At 41.9% G+C, this 27954-nt stretch overlaps 1 protein-coding gene across 3 annotated transcripts; it reads left to right on the top strand.

Moving 5' to 3' along the window:
• The first annotated feature begins 128 nt into the window (after positions 1-128).
• Positions 129-27763, top strand: SLC18B1 (solute carrier family 18 member B1). 3 transcript variants are annotated; one of them, XM_045499660.1, is made up of 14 exons: positions 129-375; positions 1545-1684; positions 5741-5836; positions 6546-6619; positions 7900-8047; positions 10874-11030; positions 15441-15577; positions 18594-18695; positions 20921-21012; positions 22148-22243; positions 24914-24988; positions 25671-25764; positions 25856-25905; positions 26571-27763. In XM_045499660.1, the coding sequence occupies exons 1-14, from the start codon at positions 333-335 to the stop codon at positions 26635-26637; spliced, it is 1371 nt and encodes a 456-aa protein (XP_045355616.1). In that variant the 5' UTR covers positions 129-332; the 3' UTR covers positions 26638-27763. The 3 variants fall into 3 exon arrangements, with proteins under 3 accessions (XP_045355616.1, XP_045355618.1, XP_045355617.1); XM_045499661.1 differs by lacking the exon at positions 129-375 and adding an exon at positions 473-653; XM_045499662.1 differs by lacking the exons at positions 6546-6619; positions 10874-11030.
• The last annotated feature ends 191 nt before the right edge of the window (positions 27764-27954 follow it).

Below are 27954 nucleotides of genomic sequence, written 5' to 3'. Positions count from 1 at the left end.
ATATCCAAGTTCGTGAATTACTATGGTAGCCTGTGTTTTTAGGGGGAAAAAAAAAAAAAAAAAAAAAAAAGGCGGTGCTCCACTCCGCCCCGCCCCCGCCCCCAGCCCCGCCCCGCCCTCGCCCCGCCTCCCGGAGCCCCTAGGTGTCCGCCCCGGCTGCCTGCAGCTCCCGGCCCAGCGCTGCCCATTGGGAAGCGACGATGCCTGGGTCGGGCTGAACAGGCGCCGCCGGCTCGTCTGCCCGTGCGAGGTCGAGTCCGAGGAGCGGGCTTGGACCCAGGAGCCCCGGCGCCGGAGTCCGCGCACCGTGCACCGCGCATCGCGCACCGCGCATGGACGCGCCGGGGGACTGCGAGGGCCCACGCCTCCCCGGAGGTGACCGATAGCGGCACGGACGGACACCTCTCGGTGGCGTGGGTCCTGTCCCCTTTACCCACGATTGAATTAGCTTTAGCTTGGTTTGTTTCGGAGAGATTCGAAAAGCCTGGGGCCTGAGGGTGGGGTTCGGGTTAGAGCTTCTCTCTCTCTCTGCAAGGGGTTAAAGTTCAGGGCCCGGGAGAAAGAGTTCTCTCAAGACTTTGCTCTGTAGCGCTGCTTTTATAAATTACCATGTGATTCGAAATGCATTCAAATTAGTATGCCATTAGACAAAGGTAAAACATTCCATTGTTGTTCCTCCCCTTTTAACTTTCACTTCCCTTCCTCATCTACTCCAGAAGTTTTACAGAGATTCTTGAGACTTCCTCATCTTGCACAGATTTCCTTTCTTTCCTTCTTTCTTTTTTTTTCCTGGACCGCAATGACAACCTCTGAAAAGTAGAGCAAACCAAGTATAGTCTTCTTCCTTAAATTTCTTTTTTTTCCAAACATTGAACTTAAAAATGACTGATAGATTCGCTGAATATTTGAAACTGAGTAATTGACCTGTTGTCTTTAAGTTAGATGAAGATTTAGCCTTGGGAATCAGTATGAAAATGATCGGTGCAAAAGGCCAGTTATTAGTGTAAAATGTGTATTGGTTTACCGATTTATGGGACTTGTCTCTCCAGGAGCATTACCATTGTAAGATGTCATTTGCCAATTGAATATTTTAGCTTGTTTTCTCCCACTTACACTTCACTTGACTTCTACACTACTCCAGAATGCTTAACCAACAGCTAAGGTGACGTGTTTGGAACACTGTTAAGTCCATGGAACGTATGAGGCTGGTAACTTCATTATAGTTACCTTATACTGTAGAGAGTAGCACCCTTTGGAGATCACCTGGTTGCCTCATCCTTCTTGAAGGAATTTACCAAAGGTGGAAGAAATAGTGAAGGCAAAACAGGTTTCAGATGGTTTGATAAATTCTGCCCTGGAAATGAGGTGTTTTCAAAATGACAGTGTTGTACCAGATTTTGTGTGACATTTTATCAAATGTGGTATATTCAAAATAGCCCTTAGCTCAGCATATGGTATCTTCACCTTGCACAGAAGTGACATGTGTCAACTTCAATCAGCAGTCCCAATTACATGCCTGTGACTGTAGCATGTTTGCATTTAAGGTGATGGCCCTCCAGGAGGTACAAGAGAGACATCCAGACAGCTTTCAAGAGAACAGCTTTTTGTGCTGATATCGGCAGCTTCCATTAACTTGGGTTCTATGATGTGCTATTCTATCCTTGGACCCTTTTTCCCCAAGGAGGTGAGACATTTTAATATTGTTATGAACTCTAATTTAAAAAAAAAAAAAAAGCCCTTTGCATTATTTCATTTTACAGTATGTGAAACGTGAAACTCTGCATTTAGTAAAGATGATGCATAGAACTTCAGTAAACAGAAAGACTTCTGACAGAATATTTGACGCCAGATATAAAAACAATCCAGTCAGAAAGAATATCCTCTCGGGAAATAACTCACCTAAATATAACTGACCTTCTGAGGATTGCTTTGCTTACCATGTAGTTTTATAAATCTTTGTTTGGTTTCTGCAACTGAAACAAAGGGGGTGCTTTGAGTAACTGAGATTTGAGTGTTACTGCAAAAGGTCTGTGCTGAGACAGGAAGTCTGTCTCCTGGAGTTTTTCACTTATTAATATTTTTGGAATTAGGAAGACATGATCCACTAAATTCCCTTTTTCTGACTTGAATTTCTGATGGTATCTAATGGCAATGGTTTGTCCCAAGGAAGAATTCTGGTTAATACTGATTAGCTCTTTGTAATCATTGCCTTTTATGTGGTGTTAGGGTTTATAGTTCATGGCACAGACTCACAGGGAATTAACCCTTAGAGAATCCACCTGGAATCTGGAGGTGAGTGGGACATAGCCTGAAACTATGGCTTGCAACTGGCTTGGTTGCATGGAGATGATATACCCATGTGTTTATTTTTTATTGTTTAGAATGTTTGTTTGTTTATTTATTTAGAGAGAGCGAGCAGGGGAGAGGCAGAGAGAAAGGGAGAGAGAATCCCGAGCAGGCTCCATGCTCAGCACAGAGCTCAACAAGTGGCTTGATCCCCCAATTGTGAGACCATGACCTGAGCCGAAATCAAGAGTCAGACACTTAACCGACTGAACCACCCAGGTGCCCCATCCGCCATTCTGCGTGTTACCAAGGAGAATGGATATGGTTTCTCTGCCAAAGGAACAATGTGACTCTGTACCCATACAGTACTTTTTAGTTTTCAGTGTGATTTCCCACGCATGTATCCCATTTGGTCTTTGCAGCTACTCCCTAAGGCAGCGTAGTAAGAACGCCATCCGTCATGTTGTCAATGAAGACAAGACTCAGAAGTTCAGCGACTGGCTCAGTTCGGTTCTATTTACTGAGTGGGAGCGGGAGGGGTAACCGTCTCCCACTCTAGAATGTGCAGGCACTGGATGCTTTAGGACAGAAAAAAGATCGGGAAAATGTCCCTCTCTTGTCTACCAGTTGGGAGTGAGACAATATGAAAAAACTTTGGTCTTCAGAAAGGTAGCTCTCAAGGTGAACCACAGAGGCAAGGGTGTTCTAGGAAAGAAATCACTTGAGATAGTCATGGGATTAGCACAGGAAATAGCACGTTCTCCGGGAAAGCAGACAACTTGATGTGTCTTGAGCCTGAGGTGGAGTGAGGTCCAAGAGGCAGCAGGTCTGGGGAGGAGACAGAGCTAGAATGCAGGGGTCCTTACGCGTATGCCGGAGACATTAGTCGGTGAGAAGTTATCAGAACAAGACAGACTAGACTGATCAGTTTTGGGATTTGGAAAATATAATGATGGGTGGAGCCTGCAGAGTTAGGGCAGAGAGGAACTGGAGGAAGTAGAATGATGCCCAGTTAGCAGGGCATTCCCTGGCTGAAAACTGGGCAGCTGGCTCAACCTTCAGGGCACTAGAGCAACTAATGTTAGCTTCTGCTTAGTGGAATGCACACAAAGGAAAACCAGACTACAGATGTGTGTCTTTTGATTTTGTTAATAATTTTTCCAATCCCTTTTAAAAAAAATTGACAAAATGTTGACGTACCATGTTAAAAAAATTGACAAAATGTTGACGTACCATGTTAGTTTCATGTCTACAACATAGCGGATACACAATTCTGTGTATTATGCAGTGCTCACCACGGTAAGTGTAGTTACCATCTGTCAACATACAAAGTTATTACAGTATCTTTTAAGTTTAGTTATTTATTTTGAGAGAGAGAGAGAATGAGCGAGCAGGGGGGGGGGTTGGGGCTGCAGAGAGAGAGAGGGAGAGAGAGAGAATGACAGGCAGGCTCCACACTTTCAGTGGGGAACCCGATGCAGGGCTGGAACTCCGGAACAGCGAGATCACGACCTGAGCCAAAGTCGGATGCTTAACTAAGCCACCCAGGTATCCTCAAAGTTATTACAGTATTATTGACTATATTCCCTATGCTATACTTTTAAGTTTTTGATTTAGTTTTTTTGCTTCCAAGAGGGAAGGCCGAAGGAAAGAAAACAGAGGCAGGGAGAGAGCGCTCTAATTTTAAAAGGTCTAGATACAAAGAGTGGGCTCTTCCTTTTTGTTTCTTATTAGAACCCTGTGGTTAACGAATGCACTGGAAAAACTTACCCTTCCTCCTGCATGCTCTGTTATCCTTCCTTCTAGCCAGAGCTAATTAGGCAAAGGAAAAACAGGGCCCTTCTTAAATTCTAGAGTAAGATTCCTATTTCTAGTCCTCCTTTTTCTGGCATCCTCTTTTGTTGTCACAGGATAACATGTGAACCAGAAACTGCTTTTAATAGCTCCTCTTGCTTACTGATGTGATGCAGGATCCACATTCCAAAAGTCATATTTAGCTGCTGCCGTGGAATGTGATTCTAGGATATCTGAAGTCACCATCCCGTCTCGACGGTGAACATGGGAACCTGCTCAAGATGGAAACTGTCATGGCTTCTGTGACCCTATAAACTTTGCAAGTCTGTACCCTCATCTATAAAATGGGGCCCACTAAAAATATATCCTTTATTTCATTGTTGCTAGAAACCATGTAAAACAGTGCTTAATAATAGCGATTCTGGCTCATAGTGGGGGCCAGTAAATGTTAGTTGTGAGGCCATTCTATAAGTAATGCCAAACTCTAGAATACTTATCAGATCTATTAAGCAAAGAACGTGGATAATGTGGCTTGACCCATGCGTGTTCTTTCTACATCTTTATTGACTCCTTCGATGATACCTTCCCTCTGAGGTACCTGTTTGAGTTTGCTGGTGCTGCCATAACAAAGTACCACAAACTGGGTGGCTTCTGGAGCCACCAGTCTGAGATGAAGGTGTTCACGGGGTTAGTTCCTCCTGAGGACTGTGAGGGAAGAGTCTGTTCCCGCTCCTCTCCTTGGCTTATGGATAGCTGACTTCTCATCCCATCTGTCTACTTTTGGTTTTATTGCCCGAGCTCTTGGTGTCCAATCCAAGAAATCATCGCCAAGACCAATGTCAAGATGCACCTCCTCCCCCATATTTTCTCTGAGGAGTTTGACCGTTTCAGGTCTTACGTTTAAGTCTTTTTGAGTTGATTTTGTGAGTGGTGTAAGATGGGGGTCTGATTTCATTCTTTTGTTGGTGCATGTCTCGTTTCCCCAACGCCATTTGTCAAAGAGACTATCCTTTCTTCGTTGTGTGTCCTTGACACCCTTGTGGAAGATCAATGATCATATATGTGTGGGTTTATTTCTTTTTTTTTTTTTTTTTCCACGTTTATTTATTTTTGGGACAGAGAGAGACAGAGCATGAACGGGGGAGGGGCAGAGAGAGAGGGAGACACAGAATGGGAAACAGGCTCCAGGCTCTGAGCCATCAGCCCAGAGCCCGACGCGGGGCTCGAACTCACGGACCGCGAGATCGTGACCTGGCTGAAGTCAGACGCTTAACCGACTGCGCCACCCAGGCGCCCCATATTTCTAAGGTCTCTAATCTGTTTCATATGTTTGTATTTATGCTGTTTTAATTACTTCAGGTTTGCAATTTATTTTTGAAATCACAAAGTACGTTGCTGCCAGCTTTGTTTTCCTTTCTCAAGATTGTAAAGCTAACAGTTCTTTAGGGGTGTGTTGAGTGAATAGTTTCCATGTCAGAGACTAGGTTTTACCATAGTTTCCCTTCCTTCCCCATCCAGCTTATTTTAAAATAATAATCTTTGAAAATTGCTACACAGATAAAGGTTATAAGAAAACAATGCTCTGATCTGATAGCTCCATTTTTCCTCACTGATGCTAATTTGTCTGTCAAACTTTGTTTCCTTTTTCGTTTCTTTAAAGGCTGAAAAGAAAGGAGCCAGCAATACAGTTACCGGTATGATCTTTGGATGTTATGCTTTATTTGACTTGCTGGCATCTTTGGTATTTGGAAAATACGTGAGTATTAAAGTTCATGGGAACATTTTAAGTTTTGACAGTTGTGTAATGACCTATTCTAATCTATAAGCCTCGAATTTCCATTGATTCAGAAATAACCACCATTATATTTTATGAAATCTGCTCCTGTTGATAACTCCGTTCATAGGGTTGATTGATTTTTTTTGTTTTTATTTTCATTTCAGTTGACATCAGTGTAATATTAGTTTCAGGTGTGCAGTGTGGTGATTCAACACTTCTATATAACCCCTTGGGCTCATCACAACAAGTGCCCTCCTTAGTCCCCTTCACCTATTTCACCCATTCCCCCCCCCCGCCCCCACCTCGTTCCGGTAACCATCAATTTGTTCTCTATAGTAAGAGTCTGTTGTGTGGTTTGCCTCTTTCTTTTCTTTTTTTTCTCTTTGCTCATTTGTTTTGTTTCTTAAATTCCACAGATGGGTGAAATCCTATGGTATTTATCTTTCTCCGAGTGACTTATTTTGCTTATCGTAATGGGTTGATTGATTTTTTTTTGCTTCTTCCATGTTTTTAAACAATGTGTGTTGCCATTCCACTGAAGAATTATTATAATATTACATTAACTATATTTCCCAAACATATGTTTCCCAAATCTTGTATATTTCCTGATACAGTGGGTTTGTGTTTATCTGGATGTAGACTTGTAACAGTCGTCGATTTACCGACTCTTCTCTGACATTTATTATAGCTCGTACATATTGGAGCAAAATTTATGTTTGTGGCAGGAATGTTTGTCTCAGGAGGAGTTACAGTTCTCTTTGGGTAAGTCATGCTCTGATCTGTTTGGGAGCTTGAACAGATTTCATCATTTATCTTCAGTTTAAAATGTTAATGAATTCTTTAAATCAGTCCGTCCCATTGATTGTCTGTCTGTTGAGGGCTCAGCGTGTAGCTATTGGGTGATTTAGAGGATGGGACTAATGAAGGACAGAGTCTTCTAAGGGCTGAGCATTAAGTGGCTTCTGAATCTGTTCATTAGGACTGCTATGAGTGGGAGTGACAGAAACTTAACCCACTTTTCGGAGTCACAGATACATTTTGCCTCGAGCAGAGAAAGTGCAATAAAGAATCAGCTAGAGAACAGCAGGACACACGTATTAAAATACTGCCATCGGAAATCTATCTCAAGCTCCCAGTTTTGCTTTCCTCTTCTTGTGCTTTGTTCACGGACAAGCAGTCTGCTTGTGGTGGCAAGAATTCTCCAGCAGCTCCCAGAGGAAGAGAATGCCACTTTTCCTGGAATTCCAGGAGATTCACAGGATGGAGCCCCTGGCTTGATCTTTGTTGGCGACCTATCCCTGCATCAAGGTTAATGTAGGGGAGGGGGTACTCTGATTGGCCAGGCTTGAGTCATACGCTCACTTCAGAATGGTTCCCTCCATTGCTATTTCCAGGAAAAGGGAAAATAGAGGCAAAATAGCTGTGGAAGTTCTTAAGCTTAAGAGTCCTTAAATCAGCAGCCTAGTGGCAAATAATATGGATGAGCCTACACAGCTTCTTGGGGAACATAGGAGAAGGAAGAGTGCTGTAAGATTATGGTGAAGTAAGCTAGGAAGCCTTCGTGTCAAACTAAGTGGTTTTTTGTTTTTTTTTTTTTCCTTTTCCTTTTTCTATTTTTTGGCAGGGGAAGGGGCATGGTCTTCTATTTTCTGCCCCACCCCCCTTTCCCCCCCCCCCCCCCAAGGTTTGAGTCCTACCACTGAGGGATACCTGAAACTAAGAAGTCTTTCTTTTGTATATGTTCTGGTCAGAGTGACTCTACATATCTCAGAGAAACTAATTTAGTGTTATCATTTAAACGGCCGATTGCATCAACAGAAAAGGGCGACTAAACCGTCATTATGAATCGAATGGTTACCCATCTCCCCCCAAAAAGAGACTTCCCTTTGTATAATAAAGCAATTGAAAACATTCGTATTCTGAAGAGATTTATTATAATAACTGTGTGAGATGCTACTCTTTTCAGTGAGTAGCGGTAAAAAGGAAAACAACAACAACGACAAACCAACTTGGCATTTGAGAATTGTCTTGTTCTTTTTTAGTGTGTTGGACCAAGTTCCAGAAGGACCAGTATTTACCGCTATGTGTTTTCTAGTGAGAATAGCAGACGCAGTCAGCTTTGCGGCAGCAATAACTGCGTCTTTTTCTATTCTTGCAAAGGCTTTTCCAAACAGTGTGGCCACGGTGTTGGTATGTATTTTATGCGTTTTTCCTGTTTTCCTTTTAGCATAGGCTAAAGTATTTGTTTGCCCTTCCAAGTTAAAGCTGAAATCCATTCTTCTAGACCTGCCCTTTTTTTTTCTTTTCTATTTTCTGTGTTTTGGTTACCTTTTACCCCAATTACTGCTTCTAGCAGCGGGCTGTCACTGAACATACCATTAGTCTTATTTAGGTCTCTTCCTGGGTTTAGAGTCTACCACTTAAAAGAACAACACCTGCCCAGTAGTATTTTGTTGTCTCTCTGTAGCCCAGATTGTGGCTGAGCTGCCGGAGGCATTCCTTTGCTTTAGAAAAGTCATCCCTAGTGGCCACTTGAGTATATACTAATGTCCTTCCTCTACTCTTCCCAGATTCGTGGAAAGAATCTTAGAGATCTTAAAGCCTTTCCCTGCCTCTGTGCCGTTTGCCGAGTGCTTTCTTATTTTCCCCCAAACCCAGAACTTGGTAGCATTGTATTAACATAATATATTGGCTAGGTGCCTGGACGCCTGGCATTGGTGACGTACCAGATTTCTGTCCCAGCTCTTGGCTACTGCCTCCTTCACCCCAAGCAGGCTCTCTCCTGCCTGTCTCCTCCGGACCCATGCATTTCTGAAGGACGTGTGGTTTGCATAGTAGACCAAATGCAGCCCTCCCAACAAATAATTGTCCTTGAGACTTCAGGGCTTCATCGACTTAGTACCAAGAATTTCCTCCTTTGCCCATATTAATACTATAGCTTTGGCCATTAAGTACACTATTTGCTGTGGAGATCGTTATTTACTCCCATTTTAATTAAATATCTATATCTACAGCCGGCTAGCTAGCTGCTTAGGTTTATTTTGGGTTGTACAGCCATGTGGCACGCAGTGGTGGCCACTGTGATAGGCGTACTGCTTACATTTCCCAGAAACAACATTTCTCAGAAAGGGTTCTGGAGAACATGAGCCCATTGACGTGCTCTGTAAAATACGGTTTTGTGGGTAAAATGTTTGGAGCACATGTCCCTTCCAACTTAGAGACATCCAGTTCACGGGAGTGTATTAAGACTCCGAGAAATCCTGTAGTAAAGATATTTTCCCTAACTCAATTTGACTGTGGCCACACGTTTTAACTCTTAAAGAGCTGCCGTTCTGTGGAACACTCTGGAAGGTGCTGCCCAAGAAACTCCTGTGACGGCGACAGGAGTCCATTTGATTTTCTGATCGACAGGGGAAATTAATGTTGCCGTACTGAGTTTCTGTATAAAAACTGTGCCCAGAAACTGACACCCTAACACGGTGGTTGTTCTGGATGGCTTCATGGTGCTTAAATGGAGAATTCCTGTATTCTTTAGGAAATTGAAAGTTACCAATGGAGTACTTTCATGTCCTCTCTGAGGTCTGGGGGAGGATGTGAGGTTGTAAACCACAGTCTCTGTTTAACACCCCTAAAGACTACATTGATTTAAAATGGCGCAATTTCTGTAAGAGTTTTTTTAATGGTAAAATATTTTCCATAACACCGTTTTGTTTATTTTAATTTTAATAAACGCCTTCTACATGGTACAAAATTCAAAAGTTATAAAAGGAAATAGAGGATAGAGTGAATGTATTCTATATGTTACTTTTCCTCAAGCTTCATAGACCCACCTGTTGTCCAAGCATCCAGTCCAGCATCGTTCTCCCAGAAGGCAACAGGGATTATCGGTTCCTTCTAGAGTGATTCCATGTGTGTATGAACATGTATGTACACGCTCACACAAGTGCACACACACACGCAGGGCATGATTCCTCCCCCCTTTGTTTTCTTTACACTCGTGGTCGCATACTCTCTACGCTGTTCAGAACCTGGCCGATATGCTAACAATGAAACCATCTTGGAGATCTTTCTATGCCTGCGGGTGAAGAGTTTCTTACTCTTTACCTCCCTTGAGTAGCAGTATACGGTACTTCACTAGATGGAGGTAACATACATCCATAGTTTCTTCAAATTGTCAATGAATATTTAGATTGTCTACGTATTTCCCTGGTGCAAACAGTGCTATAACACACAAGCTTGTGCATACACCATGTCACATCTTTACGGTTCCCTATATAAATTCAATTCCCAGAATGGCATTCTGGGCCAGAGAGTATGTGCGTTTGTAATATTGATAGATTTGCCAAATTACCCTCCTGTGTTCACTCACCAGCCGTGTCCAAACGTGCTTCTTTCCTCACTTTGCTGCCAGCGGAGTGTTTGATGGGTGATGGGTAAAAATTGTTATCTTGTGGTTTAACCGTTTACTTTTTTTTTTAAAGTGAGGGTGAGCTTTCTTTTACATGCCTGAGACGTATTTGCATTTTCTTTCACGTGTCAATAGTCTGTTTGTAGCATTTGCTCATTTTCCTATTGGGTTGTTCATTTTTCCCCCATTGATTAGTATTAGCTCTTCTGATATATTTGGGGAAATTAGTCCTTTGTCAGTATTTTTTTTTTTTTTACTGTTCTTCATTTGTCTTTTTTATGTGCTTAACATCCATAGTTTTTTCACATTTTCATGTAATCAGATTTATGATTCTTCTGTGTCTTCTGAGTTTTATGTCATAATTAGAAAAACTTCCCCACCATTAAAAAAAAAAAAAAAAACCTCCTCCCATATTTTATTTTTCTAGTACTTCTGTGGTTTCAATATGCATGTTTAAAGTTTTGGTTCATCTTGGGTTTGTGTGGGTTTGGGTGTGTAAATTGTAAAGTGGATAGCCTTTTTTTCAATTAGCGTCCATTAAATCTTTATTTGTGAATTCTTCAAACCAACTGTATTGACTCAATTCTCTTTTTTTCCCCCATTTTTAGGGAAGTCTTGAGATTTTTTCTGGCCTGGGACTAGTGTTAGGGCCCCCTTTAGGTGGCTTCTTGTATCAATCCTTTGGCTATGAGGTGCCTTTTATCTTTCTGGGATGCATAGTTCTGCTGATGGTACCACTCAACATGTACATTTTACCTAATTATGGTAAGACTGCATTTATTACTCACTTTAAGAATCTTAAATTGAAGTATTTTTATACATGTATAGGGGACCAAGTTAACAGTACTCACTTTCATCTTGTATGCTCCATGGTAGATTTCTAGAGTACCCTGAAAGAGCTGATTCTCTTTTGAGAAATGTTGCTGTAGGCAGTTTATTGAATTTCTATATATTACAATTTTTTTCTGACCTTTAGAACTAACGAATATTTAATTCCTTGTCATAAAACATCACCATACAAAGTGTCCACCAGAGGTGTTCTTGGACTTAAGTATTTCAGAATGACGAGTTACCAAGGGCCACACATGGCACTGTCTTCCTGGAAGGCCACCAGACGGGAGGGCAAGGCCTGACCTTCTCCCCAGTGGTCCTCCCAGCTGCCTGTGATGCACAGCCCAAGTACAAGGACACAGGGCCACGTCAGGCAGTAATGGGGGTCACTCTGGCTTCAAACCTTCATACCCCATAAGAGCCAACCTATCCTGTAGCAACTCCCTGGACATAGCTCTCAGGATCACCACGAGGGACGCGCCGGGTACAAGAGTCAGAACACTCAGGGCACAAATCATGGTGTGCAGGTTCATGTACAGTTTCTTCTGTACCAGGCAAGGGTTATTCTCACTGTAAGCAAGATTGCCTAGTGACATAGCTGGCATTTTACACTTTCCGATGACGAAGGGAACAGAGCTAGAGAGCTAACTTGAAAGCTAGAGAGGAGAGAGCCAGAGAATGTTTCTAGAGAGGCACCACCATGCTGAAACATGTAAGACGGTGGTTTCTACTTGTGAGAAGTACAACTACTGCTTCTACTGTGGTTTCTGTGGTTGAGCGTCCTGGTTGCTTGGTTTACAGATGAACAATGGACCGATAATCAAGACACTGACACCAGGTCACATTGTCATAAGCAGGGAAAAGAGTCACGTTCGTCCTTTACCACACTGTATGGGGGAAAGACTGTGTTTATTAATTAATGCTAGGGCAGGGTATTTAGAACTTGTGTGCTTAGGCACTGGACTGGCCCCAATATCTGTTTCTCCTGGAGTCCTGGCCTGCTCCCCTCGCCTCCTCCCTCCCCCGACAATCTTTTGCTGCCCCCTCTGGTTGCCACCGGCCTAGTTACTTGATGGTCATTTCTCTTCATTTCTGTTAATCCTCAACTAAAATCCCCCGGCATTTTCATTGAACTCAACAAAGTCCCAGTTAGCTATATTTTTATGAACAAACTTTTTGGCAAACACTGGTTATCTATGGAAGGACCTTCTATTTAGATTGAATGGAAAAAACTGGTATTAATAAAAAGATCCCTGAGATTGATAATGTAAAGCCTGTAAGTATAGGTTTAGGTGTTCTCATTAAGGAATACTTTTTAAAATTAGTGTTTTGGGAGGCACCTGGGTGGCTCAGTTAGTTGAGAGCCCAACTCTTGATGTCGGCTCAGGTCATGATCCCAGGGTGTGGGATCGAGCCCTACATCGGGCTCCACTCTGAGTGCAGAGCCTGCTTCGGATTCTCTCTCCCTTTCTTTCTCTGCCCCTTCCCGATTCACACATGCACTCTCTTTCTCTCTCTCAAAAATGAATACATAAATATTTAAAAAAAATGGTTCATTAAAAAAATAAAAAAGTTAAATAAAATTAGTGTTTTGGGAGAGCTTATGGAGAGAAGCCTGACAATTAAATCGTCTTTTATTTTGATGATATTGGCAGAATTTTGTGTCCTACAAGTTCTACCCCACTCCTTTACCCCATTCTAGACTTGTAGCCAACATGGTTCTAGAGTCAACTTTGGTCCCTCCCTCTCTCTCATCTTTTGTATCTGTGCATCAAGTCCCCTCTCCTGTACTGCTCTAAAGAAATATTTCTAAAGCACAGTCATGGACGTGCCAATCCTCTTATTAAACATCTGTAAATCTGTGAAATGTGAGCCCTATCCTGAAAGCTGTGAGGAAGCTGTTGTGAGATCCCAGTAGAGGAGTCACATGGTCTGAAACCTGTCCCTTTCGCATCCACTCTAATCCCTCCTCATCCTTCAAAACTTAACTTGTATTGCCTCTTCTGGGAAATCCTTCCGAAGCTTCTCGGTCATTGGAATAAATGCTCAGTAATAGTGCTGCAGTGATCAGCATGCTTCCTGCCCCTTCACACCTGAGGGGTTCCCTGTTTCCCTTCCCTGCTTCCTCCCCTCTACCAGTAGCTTCCTGTGGCAGGCCAGGTCAACCAGGGGGTCATGTCTCTCTCAAAGAATATGTCAGAATTGTGGGGAGCAGAGAGAGTAATTGAGTAGCTTGGAAAAGCTCCTCATCTGTCTCTTAAAGCAGATAATCAGCCTAGGTTTTCATTACTTGGGCTTCTGCAACAGTTTAATTAAACTCATTATGTATTTGTTGCTATGGACGTTCTTAACATACTCTCATTATGATTTCTCATCTTTCCCACTTTGGATTTAGAGAAGGGGGCCATTTCTGCCATAATAATTTATCTTATAGCATAAATCCATAATACCTTTTATATGCAAGTAAATATAACCAATTCAAGTTGATCTTTTATAATTTATATCTTAAAGGTGACTAATGAACATCTTTAATAAACAATTCAAAATACTCACCAAATGGAGTCTCCTTGCTGGCCCTACTGCACCGAGCCATATGCTAGTGCTTGTCCCCTTTCTAAGTCTGTGCACTTTCTGTGGTTGAGCATCGTGGACTGTGTTTAGCATTGAATATTTGGCTAATAATTAAGAAACTGACATCATGGTTTAACCTTTATCCCTTGTATCCTGACAAAGTCTAAATGTAGCACTTAAAATACTTGAACCGATCTTTGTGTTTCTTTGAATTTGTTCCATGTTAGATCATTATTCACCAAGAATTAAGTAATGAAGCATGGTGGGTGTTTTTGGAGAAATGAGAGCATAACAGGGGCTAATCCTCACCCTCAAAGATCTTCCTTACCCAGACTGGCCAGTATCATCTCTGGCCTGGCACTCCAACAGCCTCCTAACTGGTCCTCTTGTCTCCATTCTCCACAAGGTCGCAGAGAGGTCTCTTTAAACCACAGATCTCATTCCTACCCCTCGGTTAGAATCCGTAGTGATTTCTCAGGCCTGTTAGCATGTTTTACAAAGTCTTGCATAACATGCTTCTGCAGTATGATCTCTCTCTCCACCATGCTGGTGTCCCCTACTCTAATCTCCATCCTCTAGCTTTGCTTCTCTTCTTTCATTTCCTTCAAACTCAGAATAGTTTTCCTCACTGCTGAGTCTTGGAATGTACCATTCCTGGAATAATATGCCTGGATTGTTCTTTCCTCCTTCTTTGCTTGCTCATCTTAAGCTCATGCTTTGGGCACCAACTTAGATATTACTACTTGAGGAAAGCCTTCTCTATATGGCTTTCTCTGTTTTTGTTGTTGTTGTTTGTTTTTGTTTTTGTTTTGTTTTAGCCAACTATCTGCTGTGCTTTGAAAGATTCCCTCCTAGTTCCACCCTTTTTCTCTCCACTCTTTACTGTAACTTCTCTGTGAGAACAGGGTCTGAGCTTGTCTTCTTTGTCTTTGTCTGCCCAGCATTTTGCATGGTACCTGACTCAGCAAAGACATGGCTCAGTAAATTAATGGGAAGACAGGAAAATCACCAAACAATAGTAAACAATGTAAAATGAAATGTGGTTTAGTTGCTAAAAGGTATGGTACAGAGCAGAAGTGCAGTAGGAAACAGAGGAAGGTAAGATTTGTGGAATAATTAGGGCCAGAGCCAGACCTCACAGAGTGAATAGAATTTGAAAAATTAGCAGGAGAAAAAGAAAGGAATCATAGCATGTGACTGGAGGCTTGGATACAACAGTTCCCGTTGCTGGGAACAGTAAAGAATCTGGGTTACTGCAAGGAGGATGCTAGAAGTGAGGTCCGTGCTCAGTTGACCTTGAATGCCCATGTGATTTATGCATGATTCAGTAACACCCTTCTCAATCTGGTGTTTTCTTTGCCATCAGGAAAAAAAAAAATTTGTCTGTGCCCTTTGATGAACTCAGATTTCTCCCTTCCTTGATAAAGCTTCTGGCTTTTCCCATGCACCAAATCTAACTTCATATAGTCTCTATCTCATTGGGGGGAAGGCCTCAACTTGCTTCAAAGTTATAACCTATAACCTAAGACCCCCCTCTTCTCCTCACCCTCTGATTCCAGTGGATTCTTTATCAATTTGAGAAATTGTCTTTAAGAAGACTGAATGTGGCTTCTAGGTGTGAATAATTTATACACAAATGCGGACAATATGCAATTTTAGGCAAACTCAGAGGTGCAGTTATTTTGATTACCAGATAAAAGATGGCCTTACCAATTTCACTTTTCCAAATAGGTTAGAATTTTAATTACTCTTTTTTGGATTTTTTACCCTTAGACTCTGATCCAGGTGAACACTCATTCTGGAAACTCATCACATTACCCAAGATTGCACTTATAGCCTTCGTCATCAACTCCCTCAGCTCATGTTTTGGCTTCCTTGATCCTACTCTGTCTCTCTTTGTTCTGGAGAAGGTGAGTAGCCTGCTTGTCAGAGAGCTCTGCACTGTAGAAGGTGGGTGCACTTGCTTGCTCTGGGGCCCCACTCTGTAGAAAGACTCCGAGTAGCTGTGAGGAGACAGAATGAGATCGACACCCCAACACAGCCTGTCCCCTCCCTCTGTGACATCCCTTTCACCAGGGGTCTGATTCAGGGCAAGTGAAAGAAGCTTTTCACCAAGTGGCCCAAACATTGGTCTCCTTTTCAAGGTCTTGCTTGAGTCATCACATGTCTGGCTTGGGAATTATCCTGAGTGCTTGACAAGGACACTTTTCCTCTACTTGTTTGAATTCCAGTGAAGCATTTGGGGTACTCCATAGCTCATTTAATGTTCTTCGCTAACAGGTCCCCTGTGGGTCCACTTACTTTTTAGGCTGTTACATATAATTGAATGACTATGAAATATATTAATCTGGGATGGTAGAAAGGAACCAAGACTCTCTTCTTCTTCTTCTTCTTTTTTTTTTTTTTTTTTTTTTTTCAGTGCTGGAAAATAAATTCTGAATGTAAAGGGTTGTTGTAGAGATTTGCTCTTAGATATTTCTTTTCCTTTTCTTCTTTTTTTAATTTAGAGAGAGAGGTTAGAGCACGAGTGAGGGAGAAGGGCTGAGGGAGGGAGAGAATCTTTAGCAGTTTCTGTCCTCAGTGCATAGCCTGAAGTGGGGCCCAGTGTGGGGTTCGATCCCATGACCCTGGGATAATGATCTGAGCTAAAGAGTCGGAGGCTTAACCAGCTGAGCCACCCAGGCACCCCACTCTTAGATATTTCTGAAAAAAGGATTATCAGTGATGTGATAAAGTGTATGACCAACTCTGGTAGTTAATTATACTGAAGGATTAACATGTGTTTATCGAGGTAGAAATCTAATTGCGGCCCGTGCTGACTTTATGTGAGGTACTGGAATTAAAAAAGCAGTTACCAGAAACACAATTCCTCAACGGCACTAGGGACAGTTTTGTGTTTGTGAAATATCCCAAAAGATAAACATGGACACTGTCATTTTGGTGCCTTGCCCAAGACTTAAAAAATAATATAATATCTTGTTTAAGCAGTGAGCATCCGTAAGGTAACAAGAAACATATTTTGTGTTTATGAGGACACATTCCAGTCACATCAACAGTGTATCTCTCCAGGAGTCATTTTTGTATCTTCTTAAGAGTTTCTGCCCACATGAGGAAAAAATATCTTAGCCAAAGTCTGGTAAATCCCAGTTGCACATGTCTATTTCATAAGAAATCTTTACAAGTGTCATTTTCTAAATACACTTAGAAATACATCTTTGAGGGGCACCTGGGTGGCTCAGTCGACTGAGCGTCCGATTTCGGCTCAGGTCATGATCTCACGGTTCGTGGGTTCGAGCCCCGCCTCGGGCTCTGTGCTGATGGCTCAGAGCCTGGAGCCCGCTTCAGATTCTGTGTCTCCCTCTCTCTCTGCCCCTCTGCTGCTCATGCTCTGTCTCTCTCTGTCTCAAAAATAAATAAAACATTAAAAAAAATAAAAAAAAATACATCTTTGAGTTTTCCTGTTTTTTTTATAGAAAGTTTTTTTTTTTTTTTTTTTTTTTTTTTTTTATCCTATTACCATTCTTGTGACTTTACATCATTGTTTGAATTGACAGTTCACTGTCCAGTCACTGGTGACCCAGCCTTTTAGGCTGCGAGGGCTCCATGCTGTCTTGACCAGTTATAAAACCGGAAGAAGACATCTCTGACTTTTTTCTTCCTCCTCGTATCTTTAAGGGACTAATTTGTCATAAAGTTGTTGAAATGTACATGGACTCCTATATAAATCTCACGTGCTTACTTAAGAAAATCAGTTAAGGAAATTAAGGAAACGAAAACAACTCAGTTAACCAAAGAAAGGTGTTTGTATCATGCTGGTAATAGTAACAATATCACAGAGTGATGTGGTTAACTTACTGTTTTAAAAGCCTTTTGTAAAGTGTCATACCATGTAATTCTTTAAATTAGATATTAACATCCCTTTGAAATGGATAGAATAGATATTATCCTCAGGGTTTTTCGCATCAGTATACTGCAGTCCATGGATAGTAAGCATCGCCTAGTTGCTTATTAGAAATCAGATTCTCTGGCCCCATCTCATACCTTTTGAATCAGAAATTCTAGGTCTGAAGCCTAAGAACCTTTTTGTTTTTTTCCATCCCTTGAACCAAGGCATGTTAGCACTTGGATCCAACTAAGAAACCCTTTTAACAAGTTCTCTGGGAGGTGCCTCGGTGGCTCAGTCAGTTAAGGGACCGACTGTTGATTTCTGTTCAGGTCATGATCTCAAGGTTCAAGCCCTGTGTCTGGCTCTGTGCTGCTTGGGATTCTCTCTCTCTCTCCCTGTCTCTCTGTCCCTCCCCTGCTCTCATGCTCACTCTCTCAAAATAAGTAAACAAACATTAAAAAAAAAAGTTCTCTGGGTAATTCTGATGCACATAAAGTTTATGCAGCACTGGTTTAAACGTAAAAATATATGTAAAAATACTATGGTTCATAGAAACAAATTTATACGTACAATATCAAATGCTGCAAAACAAGATATCTAGGACTTTTGACCTCTGATTATATTTTTCCCCCTCATAAAGAAAAAGTAATCCATTTTAAAAAGTAAGACCAAAATTAGGAAGGATGCTAAGTGTTAATAGTGGGCTCATGGTAGATAACAAGAGCTGAAGAAGTGTGTAGAAAAGATTTATGTGTGGGGCACTTGGGTGGCTCAGTCAGTTAAGTGTCCAGCTCTTGATTTTGGCTCAGGTCATGATCTCACGGTTCATGAGTTTGAGCTCTGCATCGGGCTCTGCGCTGATAGCACGGAGCCTCCTTGAGATTCTCTCTCTCCCTCTCTCTCTGCCCTTCCCTGCCCATTCATTCTCTCTCTCTGTCTCAAAATAAATAAATCAACTTTTTTTTTAAAAAAAGAAAAGATTTTTGTTTATGTAAAAAATGACTTAATGGTGTAACTCTAATAAAAAATTTCTTTTACAGTTTAATTTACCAGCTGGCTATGTGGGACTGGTGTTCCTGGGTTTGGCACTATCCTACGCCATTTCTTCACCGCTGTTTGGTTTACTGAGTGATAAAATACCAGTACGTACACTTAACCTACGTTTGAGAAACACCTTTGTGTATTTATATTGGTGAGCTTTCCAGCTGTACTTCTGGAACTCTAGAGGTCCATTGATTAGAATTGACACTCAAATTTTTTTTAAAAATTAGCTTATTACTGTTTAATTGAGAAATAAAATTGTAAGATATTTAAAGTGTGCATCATGGTGATTCGGGATCCGAATACATTGTGAAAGGATGTCCTCTGTCAGGTTAATTAACACAGCCATCACCTCTGTATTATCTCTCTGTTTTGTTTTTTTTTTACTTGAGGGGACGAGAACACTTAAATTGTACTATATTCAGTTTTTGGAGTTGATGGAGAGGTTCCCATGTCTTCCAACCTGCCATCACTCAGAGAACATTCACTTTTAATTGCTTCTTCTGGGGAAAAGGGGTCTGTGCTAACAAGGCTGTTGAAAACTATTGGATTAGACTCTCTAAAGGATGAAACTCACTTGATGCAAAATACACGGATTGGCCTTAATAATTAGGGCAGGGGGCGCCTGGGTGGCTCAGTCAGTGGAACGTTCGATTCTTGATTTCAGCTCACGTCATGATCTCGCGGATGGTGAGTTCAAGCCCCACATCGGGCCCTGCACTGACAGTGCAGAGCCTGCTTGGGATTCTCTCTCTGCCCTTGCCCCACTCATGCTCTCTCTCAAAAATAAATAAGCATTTAAAAAAATAAAATAATTAGGGCAGAGTCCCTAATTAGGACTCGGTCAGACTGAGAGGAGATAATTTAGTTTTTTTTTCTGTGGGAATGAAAGGGGTGGCTACATAAATGTACATTGCTTATCCTGTCGCTATCCTGATAGAAATTCTCTTCTGTTCTCCTTTGCTTAGGTCTAAACCATTCACTCCACATGCTGGTAAACAGTACTAGTAAGTACTGTTAACCAAATACCAAGCTTCTGTGGCTTTAGTGCTTTTTACTTGTTTGCATTTCCTCTCTTTGTTAAACTTGCATAAACATTTATCACAACTTGGGGCGCCTGGGTGGCGCAGTCGGTTAAGCGTCCGACTTCAGCCAGGTCACGATCTCGCGGTCCGTGAGTTCGAGCCCCGCGTCGGGCTCTGAGCTGATGGCTCAGAGCCTGGAGCCTGTTTCCGATTCTGTGTCTCCCTCTCTCTCTGCCCCTCCCCTGTTCATGCTCTGTCTCTCTCTGTCCCAAAAATAAATAAACGTTGAAAAAAAAATTAAAAAAAAAAAAAAAACATTTATCACAACCTAAATTACATAGAGATTACTTAGTAACCCAGCTGACAAAAAGCAAGTGTCTTAAACAGTGATTGGAGCTTGTTTTAAGACAGTCTTACTTAACTGAGCAGCTATTTTACCTCTAGAATTTTCAGCCTGCATTCAAGTAGTTTAAAAGGAGTAATTTTATTGGGTGCTTTTTAAATAGTGTGAATTTTTCAGGTACTGTATCTACCAGGTGGTTCCTTGTGCTGACTGTTTTTTTATTTTTATTTATTTAAAAAATGTTTATATTTATTTTGAGACAGGGACAGAGCATGAGCAGGGGAGGGGCAGAGAGAGAGAGAGGGAGACACAGAATCCAAAGCAGGCTCCATCCAGGCTCTGAGCTGTCAGCACAGAGCCCAATGCAGGGCTCAAGCTCGTCAACTGTGAGATCATGACCTGAACCCGAAGTTGGACGCTCAACCGGCTGAGCCACCCAGGCGCCCCAATTTTATTTATTTTTTTAAATGTTTATTCATTTTTTGAGAGAGAGAGAGACAGAGAGAGAGCGAGTAAGACAGGGGCAGAGGGAGAGAGGGAGACAAAGAATCCAAAACAGGTACCAGACTGAGCTGTCAGCACAGAGCCCGACATGGAGCTTGAACTCATGAACCGGAGCCTAAGTCAGATGCCTAACCGACTGAGCTATCTAGGCGCCCCAGGATGGCTGCTTTTTAAATTGTTACTTTGGGGATAGTTCATCATGTGTAAAATCTACAATACACTCCCTTCCCAAGGAATCCTTGTCCTTAGAAACTCCCTATCTTGGGGTATATTGTCTCGCTTTTCTGTTTACCATCTATCTATTTTCTCTTAAATGTAGAGTTTCATTTTCTTCAATGTATTTGGATTTTTAAATGTCAGGGCTTGTGTTCTTCAGTGATTTTTGTGTATATGCTTTGATTGTGGAGGGGCTTTACCTCTCAGGGGTTTTTCGGACTCTCCTTCTCTTTACCAGCATCTCAGGAAATGGTTTCTGGTTTTGGGAAACATAATCACAGCCGGATGCTACATGCTTTTGGGACCTATCCCGGTCTTGCACATTCAAAGGTAATGTTTTTCCCTTCTTCTGTATTTTTGGCTGAATAACATTAAGAATTACTACAGAAATTTTTTGTGTGCTGCTGGTATGGTTTCGTATTTTGAACCTTATTATTTAAATAACTACCTTGATTTAGGACTCTATTGAATTGTTGGGTTGGACTGGCAGTATTCTACCTTACCAGAAGGTGGCACTGCTACAAGCAGATAGAAAATGTATCATCACATCTGGATCAAATGCGAAAACCGCTTCTCCCTTTGTGTTTCAATTGCACGCTTATTTGTACTTTATTCTGAAAATAGCATTTGTTGCCGCCTCCCTTTGGTTGATAGCTGTTAAAACGTGTTTTTTTTTTTTTTTTTCCTACTCTTTCTCAATCCTTGAGTCTGGGATCAAGTCTTTTTTTTGTTTGTTTCTGTATCATTCTTAGCATGTGGTACCGGCTCATTGGAGCTTGTTAAGGGTAATGTATTTGCTAAAATAAAGGGAGCTTAGAGCTTTTCAGCTGGTTCTGGGATCAAGTGTGACATGGAAAGGGCAAGGATTTCAGAGTCCTTCACATTTGGGTTTGCATTTTGCTTTGCCACTTACTAGGTATGTGAACTCCGGCAAATCATTTAGCTTCCGAGAGCCTTAGTGTTCTTATCTCCAAAAAGGAGCTGATGATGGTGCTTACTTGGCAGAATATTGCTGCAAGGATTCATTGGGGGTAATGGATGTTAAGCCATTGGCACAGTGCAGGAAGCCGAGCAAATTAGTTTCCTGCCCCTTCTTTACCAGTTCCCTTCTATGCCATTTTTTTTCTGTCCATTGAATTTCAAAGCCAAGTGATTGAAGGAGCAGCGTTAACATTTAACCAATTTTGAAAAGATTCCGTATGGTGACAAGAGGGCATGTGATGTATGTGACCAAAGAAATTGAGGTATCGTGGTGAATTGATTCGCCACCCCTCTCAAAGTGGGAGGAGCCAGAGGGTGCTGTCTCTGAATGAAGTGGGATCAGATGGGAATGAGGCCGACTAGTGATGCCATCTCGGAAGCACGCTTCTCTGGGATTCAGCCTGCCCTCCTTAACTTGAGCCCTGTGTCTATCAACATGCTCATGTTGTTTTGTTTTGTTTCTTTTTCCAAAACTCTTTTGCAGTCAGCTCTGGCTGCTGGTGCTGATATTAGTCTTGAATGGCGTCTCTGCTGGAATGAGTATCATTCCAACCTTCCCGGAGATTCTCAGTTGTGCATAGTAAGTTACCTCTGTGCTTGCGGAGCTGTGTTGCAAATAGCAGTGAACATCACAGGCTTTCTTGAATTTCTCAATTTTGTAGGATGTTGGATTTTTTTTTCCACAAGACCAAATCTTCGTGATTTTATGTCACCCAATATTCTGATATAAATACTGCATGCAATAATACTGTAATTGAAATGAAAATACAGTAAAACCTTGGTTTGTGACCAGAAACATGCTTATAATCCAAAGCACTTGTATATCAAATCGAATTTCCCCTTAAGAAATGATGGAAACTCAGATGATTCGCTCCACAACCCAAAAATATTCATATAAAAATGATTATAATACTATAATATAATATAAAATAATAAAGCATAAAATATAAAGAAAGATAAACAAATTAACCTGCACGTACCTTTGAAAACCTTCATGGCTGGTGTGAGGGAGACGAGAGAGGAAGGTTATTGTGTAGAATGACTTTCACTATCACTAATGGAATCACTGCTATCTACTGGCTCAATGGAATCTTGTTTTTTGTTGTTTTTTTTTTGCAACTTTAACAAGGAACCTATCCAATGACACTCGCCTTTGCCTCTTTTTGAGGAAATGTGACATTGCATTGATGATCGCCCACAGTCTTGCAGTGAGAGAGAAGAATCATTGCCTCAGTTGTGATCCTGTCCCATTCATGGTCACATGCTACTCTTGTTGCAAGACAGTCGCTCATTTATCAAGTTAAAATTTGTGAGAAATGTTTGCCCGTCTTACAGAACACTCGTAGAACAAGTTACTCGCAATGCAAGGCTTTACCGTATATGGTAATATTATACAATGATAGGTAAAATGAGTTGTGGATGGAGGCTTGGCTTGGTTGATGCCTAGGAACAGAAACACTTTTGAAAAGCTAAAGCACAACGGAAAGGCCTCAGCACTGTTTCCTTCTCACGGAGAAGGTCCATACACGGGCACACAATGACCAGGTAAAATGATTCTAGTCCCATTTCCAGTGCGGGGTCGGGAGAGGGGGCAGCTCCCACACCACCAAGCAATTCTCCCAAACCAGTTAGGTGTCCTACAATGCAACGCCGTTCTGAGACTATCCATCTGGTGATATCATCAGATCCCACAGGTGAGGGACTCCATCCCACAGATTGCCCTCTGCTTCAGGTGCTAGTTTCAAGTTCACATGTGCTTCCGACTGACTGGCCCTTGCATCAGAGTTTCCCTTGATGACCTCCTTAGATTCAATTAATCTGCTAGAGTGACTCACAGAACTCAGGAATCCAGCGTACTCGTTAGATTCAGTGATTTGTTACAAAAGAGATTAAAGGATACGAATCAACAACCAGACGAAAAGACACGAAGAGTAACCTGAACAAAGGAACTTCTGTCCTTGTGGGTTTTGGAGCCCTGGCACACTGGCATGTGGAAAGGGTCTGGTTTACCAACTCAGCAGCTCTCTCGCCCTGTCCTTTTGGGATTTTTGTGGACGCTTACATACTGCTGATTGGTTAAATCACTCACCATTGGCCATTGATTCCATCTCCAGCCTGGCCCCTCCTCAGAGGTGGGGGGTTCTGGTCTTGGGATTGGAAGTTCCAACCCCTCTAATCACATGGTTGACTCTCTGGGCAACCAGCCCCTAAATGCCACCACATTAACATAACAAAAAAGGTACTTGAAATTGTTTTAATCACTTAGGAAATTCCAAGGGTGTTATGGGTTCTATGCTGCAAACAGGAGGGAGACCAAATATATATTTCTTATTATGAATCACAATGTCGCGCCGGGTATTTGTCACTTGGCCATCGGTGTTGTTTACTAGGCATGATGGTAAAGAACACCACGGGAACTAGAGCAGGGAGGATATTCACTGGGTTGATTCAATATTCTCTGAGGAATGAGTTACCTCCGTGTTTTCTAAAAGTTGCCCATTATTCTCTTTGCATGTTCATCTCATTTTAAGAATTTCTTAGGGGCGCCTGGGTGGCTCAGTCGGTTGAGTGTCCGACTTTTGCTCCGGTCATGCTCTCACGGGTTCGCGGGTTCGAGCCGCACGTGGGCTTGCTGCTGTCAGCAGGGGGCCCACCTCTGAGCCTCTGTCCCCCTTTCTCTGGCCCTCCCCTGCTCACCCTCGCTCTCTCAAAAATAAATAGAACATAAAAAAAAAAAGAATTTCTTAACTATGTATTTTTATGAGACTTCATGCAAATGGTTCATGATTCTTAATATCATGTTTTAGAGATGCAGTAAAATTATTTTTAGAAAACCATGGAGTAGAGGTAACTATGAAAATTCCTTCAGATTAGATTCGCTTTTATCTTAGAGACGGAGTGTTCTGTCTGTTGGTTTTGTTCAGATTATTCCCAGTCTCTTTAAAAAAAAATGTTTTTTTAACGTTTATTCATTTTTGAGAGCTAGAGTGTGAACAGGGGAGGGGCAGAGAGAGGGAGACAGAATCCGAAGCAGGCTCCAGGCTCCGAGCTGTCCGCACAGAGCCCAGCACAGGGGTTTAACCCACTATCCGGGAGATCGTGACCTGAGCCAAAGTCGAACGCTTACCCCAGTGAGTCACCCAGGTGCCCCCAGATTATTCCCAGTCTCTTAATTTATTTGTCACACACTGTTCTTTGCTTTCACGCAGGTTTCCCTGTCCATAACAGATCTACTCTTGTCTCTTTGCAGCGAAAATGGATTTGAAGAAGGATTAAGTACCTTGGGACTTGTGTCGGGGCTCTTCAGTGCCATGTGGTCAGTTGGGTGAGTGGCCATTTCGTTCACACCTGCAAGATGGAAAATACTATCTGCATTTGCCTGAAGAAACTGACACCGAGAGGTCTGATGAGGTGCCCAAAGGCACTTAATTCATTTAGGGCAGAGTTGGAGTCCTAACCCCACACCCTCTGACTCCAAGATCACTGGTTTATACCAGCAGTTTAATACCTAATCAAAATGGTCCTCATATTCTTTGTCTTAAGTGACCTTTCTAAGTTCCTTTAACAGGCCATGTCTCAGTATTCTTCATTCATTTGTTTCGTTTTTATTCTTTGCTATTCCTGAGGAATAAATGTATGCCGGAACTATAGAATATCTCAATAAATATGTGCAGACTTGAGTTATTTTAAATACAATTATTGAGAACAATAAGAATCATATAAGGGTTCTTTTGCGTGCATGTCACGTTTTTAAAATTTTTAGGTAAGGCACCAACTTTTTAGAAGCAGTTATAATTTTAGAATTGTTTAAAAAGCGTTAAACATCATCATTATCGGGTACAATTGGTTTTGTCGCACCCGGTGCTCCGTCCAGGAATTGGCTTCTGTCTTCAGTACTTACAGTTCCAATTTAATGAAGATCTATGATTGAGGGATCATGCAGCCTTTAGGAAATAATTCTTTTTTTTTTTTTTTACACTATTTAATACGCTTTCTTCTTTTCTTAGTGCTTTTATAGGACCCACACTGGGTGGATTTCTTTATGAGAAAATTGGTTTTGAATGGGCAGCTGCTGTGCAAGGTCTTTGGGCTCTGACAAGTGTGAGTAGCCTTTTGTTTTCATCTTCCTGGCATTTGCAGAGAAGTGTGATTTGGAGCATTGGCAGTAACTGCCCCTTTCATTGTGTTAAAGGGATTGGCGATGGGCTTGTTTTACCTGTGGGAGCACGCACAGAGAAGAAGGTATGGTTGGTTCTTGGGCTTATTTTTTTCCCTTTAAAAATCAGCCCTCGAAGCACCTGGGTGGCTCAGCTGGGTACCCATCAGATCTTGATATCGGCTCAGGTCATGATCTCACAGTTGGGTTCGTGAGTTGCAGCCCCTCGTGTGCTCTGCATCGACTCGTGGAGCCTATTTGGGATACCCCCCCCCCCCCCCGCCGACCCTCCCCTGATCATGTGCTCTCTCTCTCTCTCTCAAAATAAGTAAACATTAGGGGCTCCTGGGTGGCTCAGTTGGTTAGGCGTCCAACTTCAGCTCTGGTCATGATCTCACAGCCCATGGGTTTGGCAGCTCAGAGCCTGGAGCCTGCTTCGGATTCTATGACTCCTTCTCACTCTGCCCCTCCGCCTCTCACGCTCTGTCTCTCTCTGACTCTCCCTCAAACATAAATTAACATTACAAAAACATTAAAAAAAAAAAAAGTAAACATTAAAAAAAGAAAAGTCAGCCCAGGGCAGTGGAAAAGAAATAGCCATTTTACACCCTTCCTTCAGGCAGAAGATTTCTGGGCACTGTAAGCCTCATCACTTGGTAGATGGCATTTAAGGGGAAAGGCAGAGGTGTAGGTACTGGGTCTTTTTAAGATGAGAAATAGTAAGGTACTCCTCTTTTTCCCTTCAACGCAGATCTAAACTCCAAAATATCCTTGGCACAGAGGAAGAGCAAACTGCTCTCTTACCTGATGAAATCTAGCCTTAAGAATCCTGGATGGATACCCCTGGGGAGACTGATGGCTCCTGGCCTTGAACATCAAAGTTGAAAGGGGTTTTCTTACTATTACACGTAAAACTCCACAGACCCTACCTACACCACCATCCTGAAAGTCTCAACATATTTTTGGAGAATCCTGTGTTGGGCTTTCCTGAAAAGCTGGCCTGTTGAACCAGCCATGTGTGAGACATTAAGTGTGAGAAGAGCGGTTGAGAATCAGCAAAAGTTTGTGTTTTTAGGTGATCGAATTTGTCCGTCAAGAGGTTATTGACTCCAGGTCTCCTGATTCCTCTGTTTACTTTTTATTCTAAATGCGCTAATTCTGTGAATGTACCTTTTCTTTATTAACAGGGAAATAAATGAATTAATTTGATATGCCTCAAAGTAGTACCAAGATTTCTCAAAATGTATAGAATAGTTACTGTGAAATCAGTTTTTAAAAGGCATGCTTTATCTGTGTCCTAAGCGTTTTGTTCTTTTCAAAAGGCAAAATTCCTTCCTCCCGTGCAAAAGTTGCATAGGATTCCCAGGCCCTCAGCTCTTCTAGAAGTTTCGTTTGTGTGAGAGTTACAAGAATAACCTTACTTTAGATTTTCCCTTTTGTAACGTACTTTATGAATTATGATCTGGATTTATAAACAATACTTAGTATAACATTACTCATTTCCCTTAATGTCTGTATTTCAGTTCTGTCATCTGTTTTTTGTTTTGTTTTGTTTTGTTTTTTGTTTTTTTTAAACCTACTTCTGGTAGATGTATCCCATTCCCAAGCAAGTAAGCCCACAGGATTGCTTACTATATTTCAGGGAAGGGGTTTGTCTGACTTCACGTAAAATCCGTGCTGTTGCTTGAAGTGGGTGAATCCTTACTGTGTAGTTCTCATACCTTCTGCTGTGTTTCCATGGTGTAGTAGCCACGTTTATCCCCCCACCCCCCATTTTTGAAATAGAAGAAGTGTATTAATTCAAAAATATTTATTGAATGACTTCTCTAAACTGACAGTCTGTGACGTGCTAGGAATTGAACTGTGATCAAAATAAACACAATCTCTGCTTTTTGGAACTTGGTGGATGGACAACATATAAATAAGTACCAGACTCTCCCGTTATCTTACAGAGTTGCTATTAAGGGGAAAACGTGGTGATAGGAAAGAGAAAGTGGCTGGAGTCATTAGGTGTGGGGTTCTAATTTAGATAAGGCCTCTCCATGGAGGTGAGACATTTGAACTGAGACCCGAAGGATGAGAATAAGGCAGTCATCCCGAGGGAGAGCCTTCCCTAGCCCGTGCCAAAGGGTTTG

Source organism: Leopardus geoffroyi, chromosome B2, assembly GCF_018350155.1.
Source record: "Leopardus geoffroyi isolate Oge1 chromosome B2, O.geoffroyi_Oge1_pat1.0, whole genome shotgun sequence".
NCBI lineage: Eukaryota > Metazoa > Chordata > Mammalia > Carnivora > Felidae > Leopardus > Leopardus geoffroyi.
This window is presented reverse-complemented; position numbering and strand designations above follow the sequence as displayed.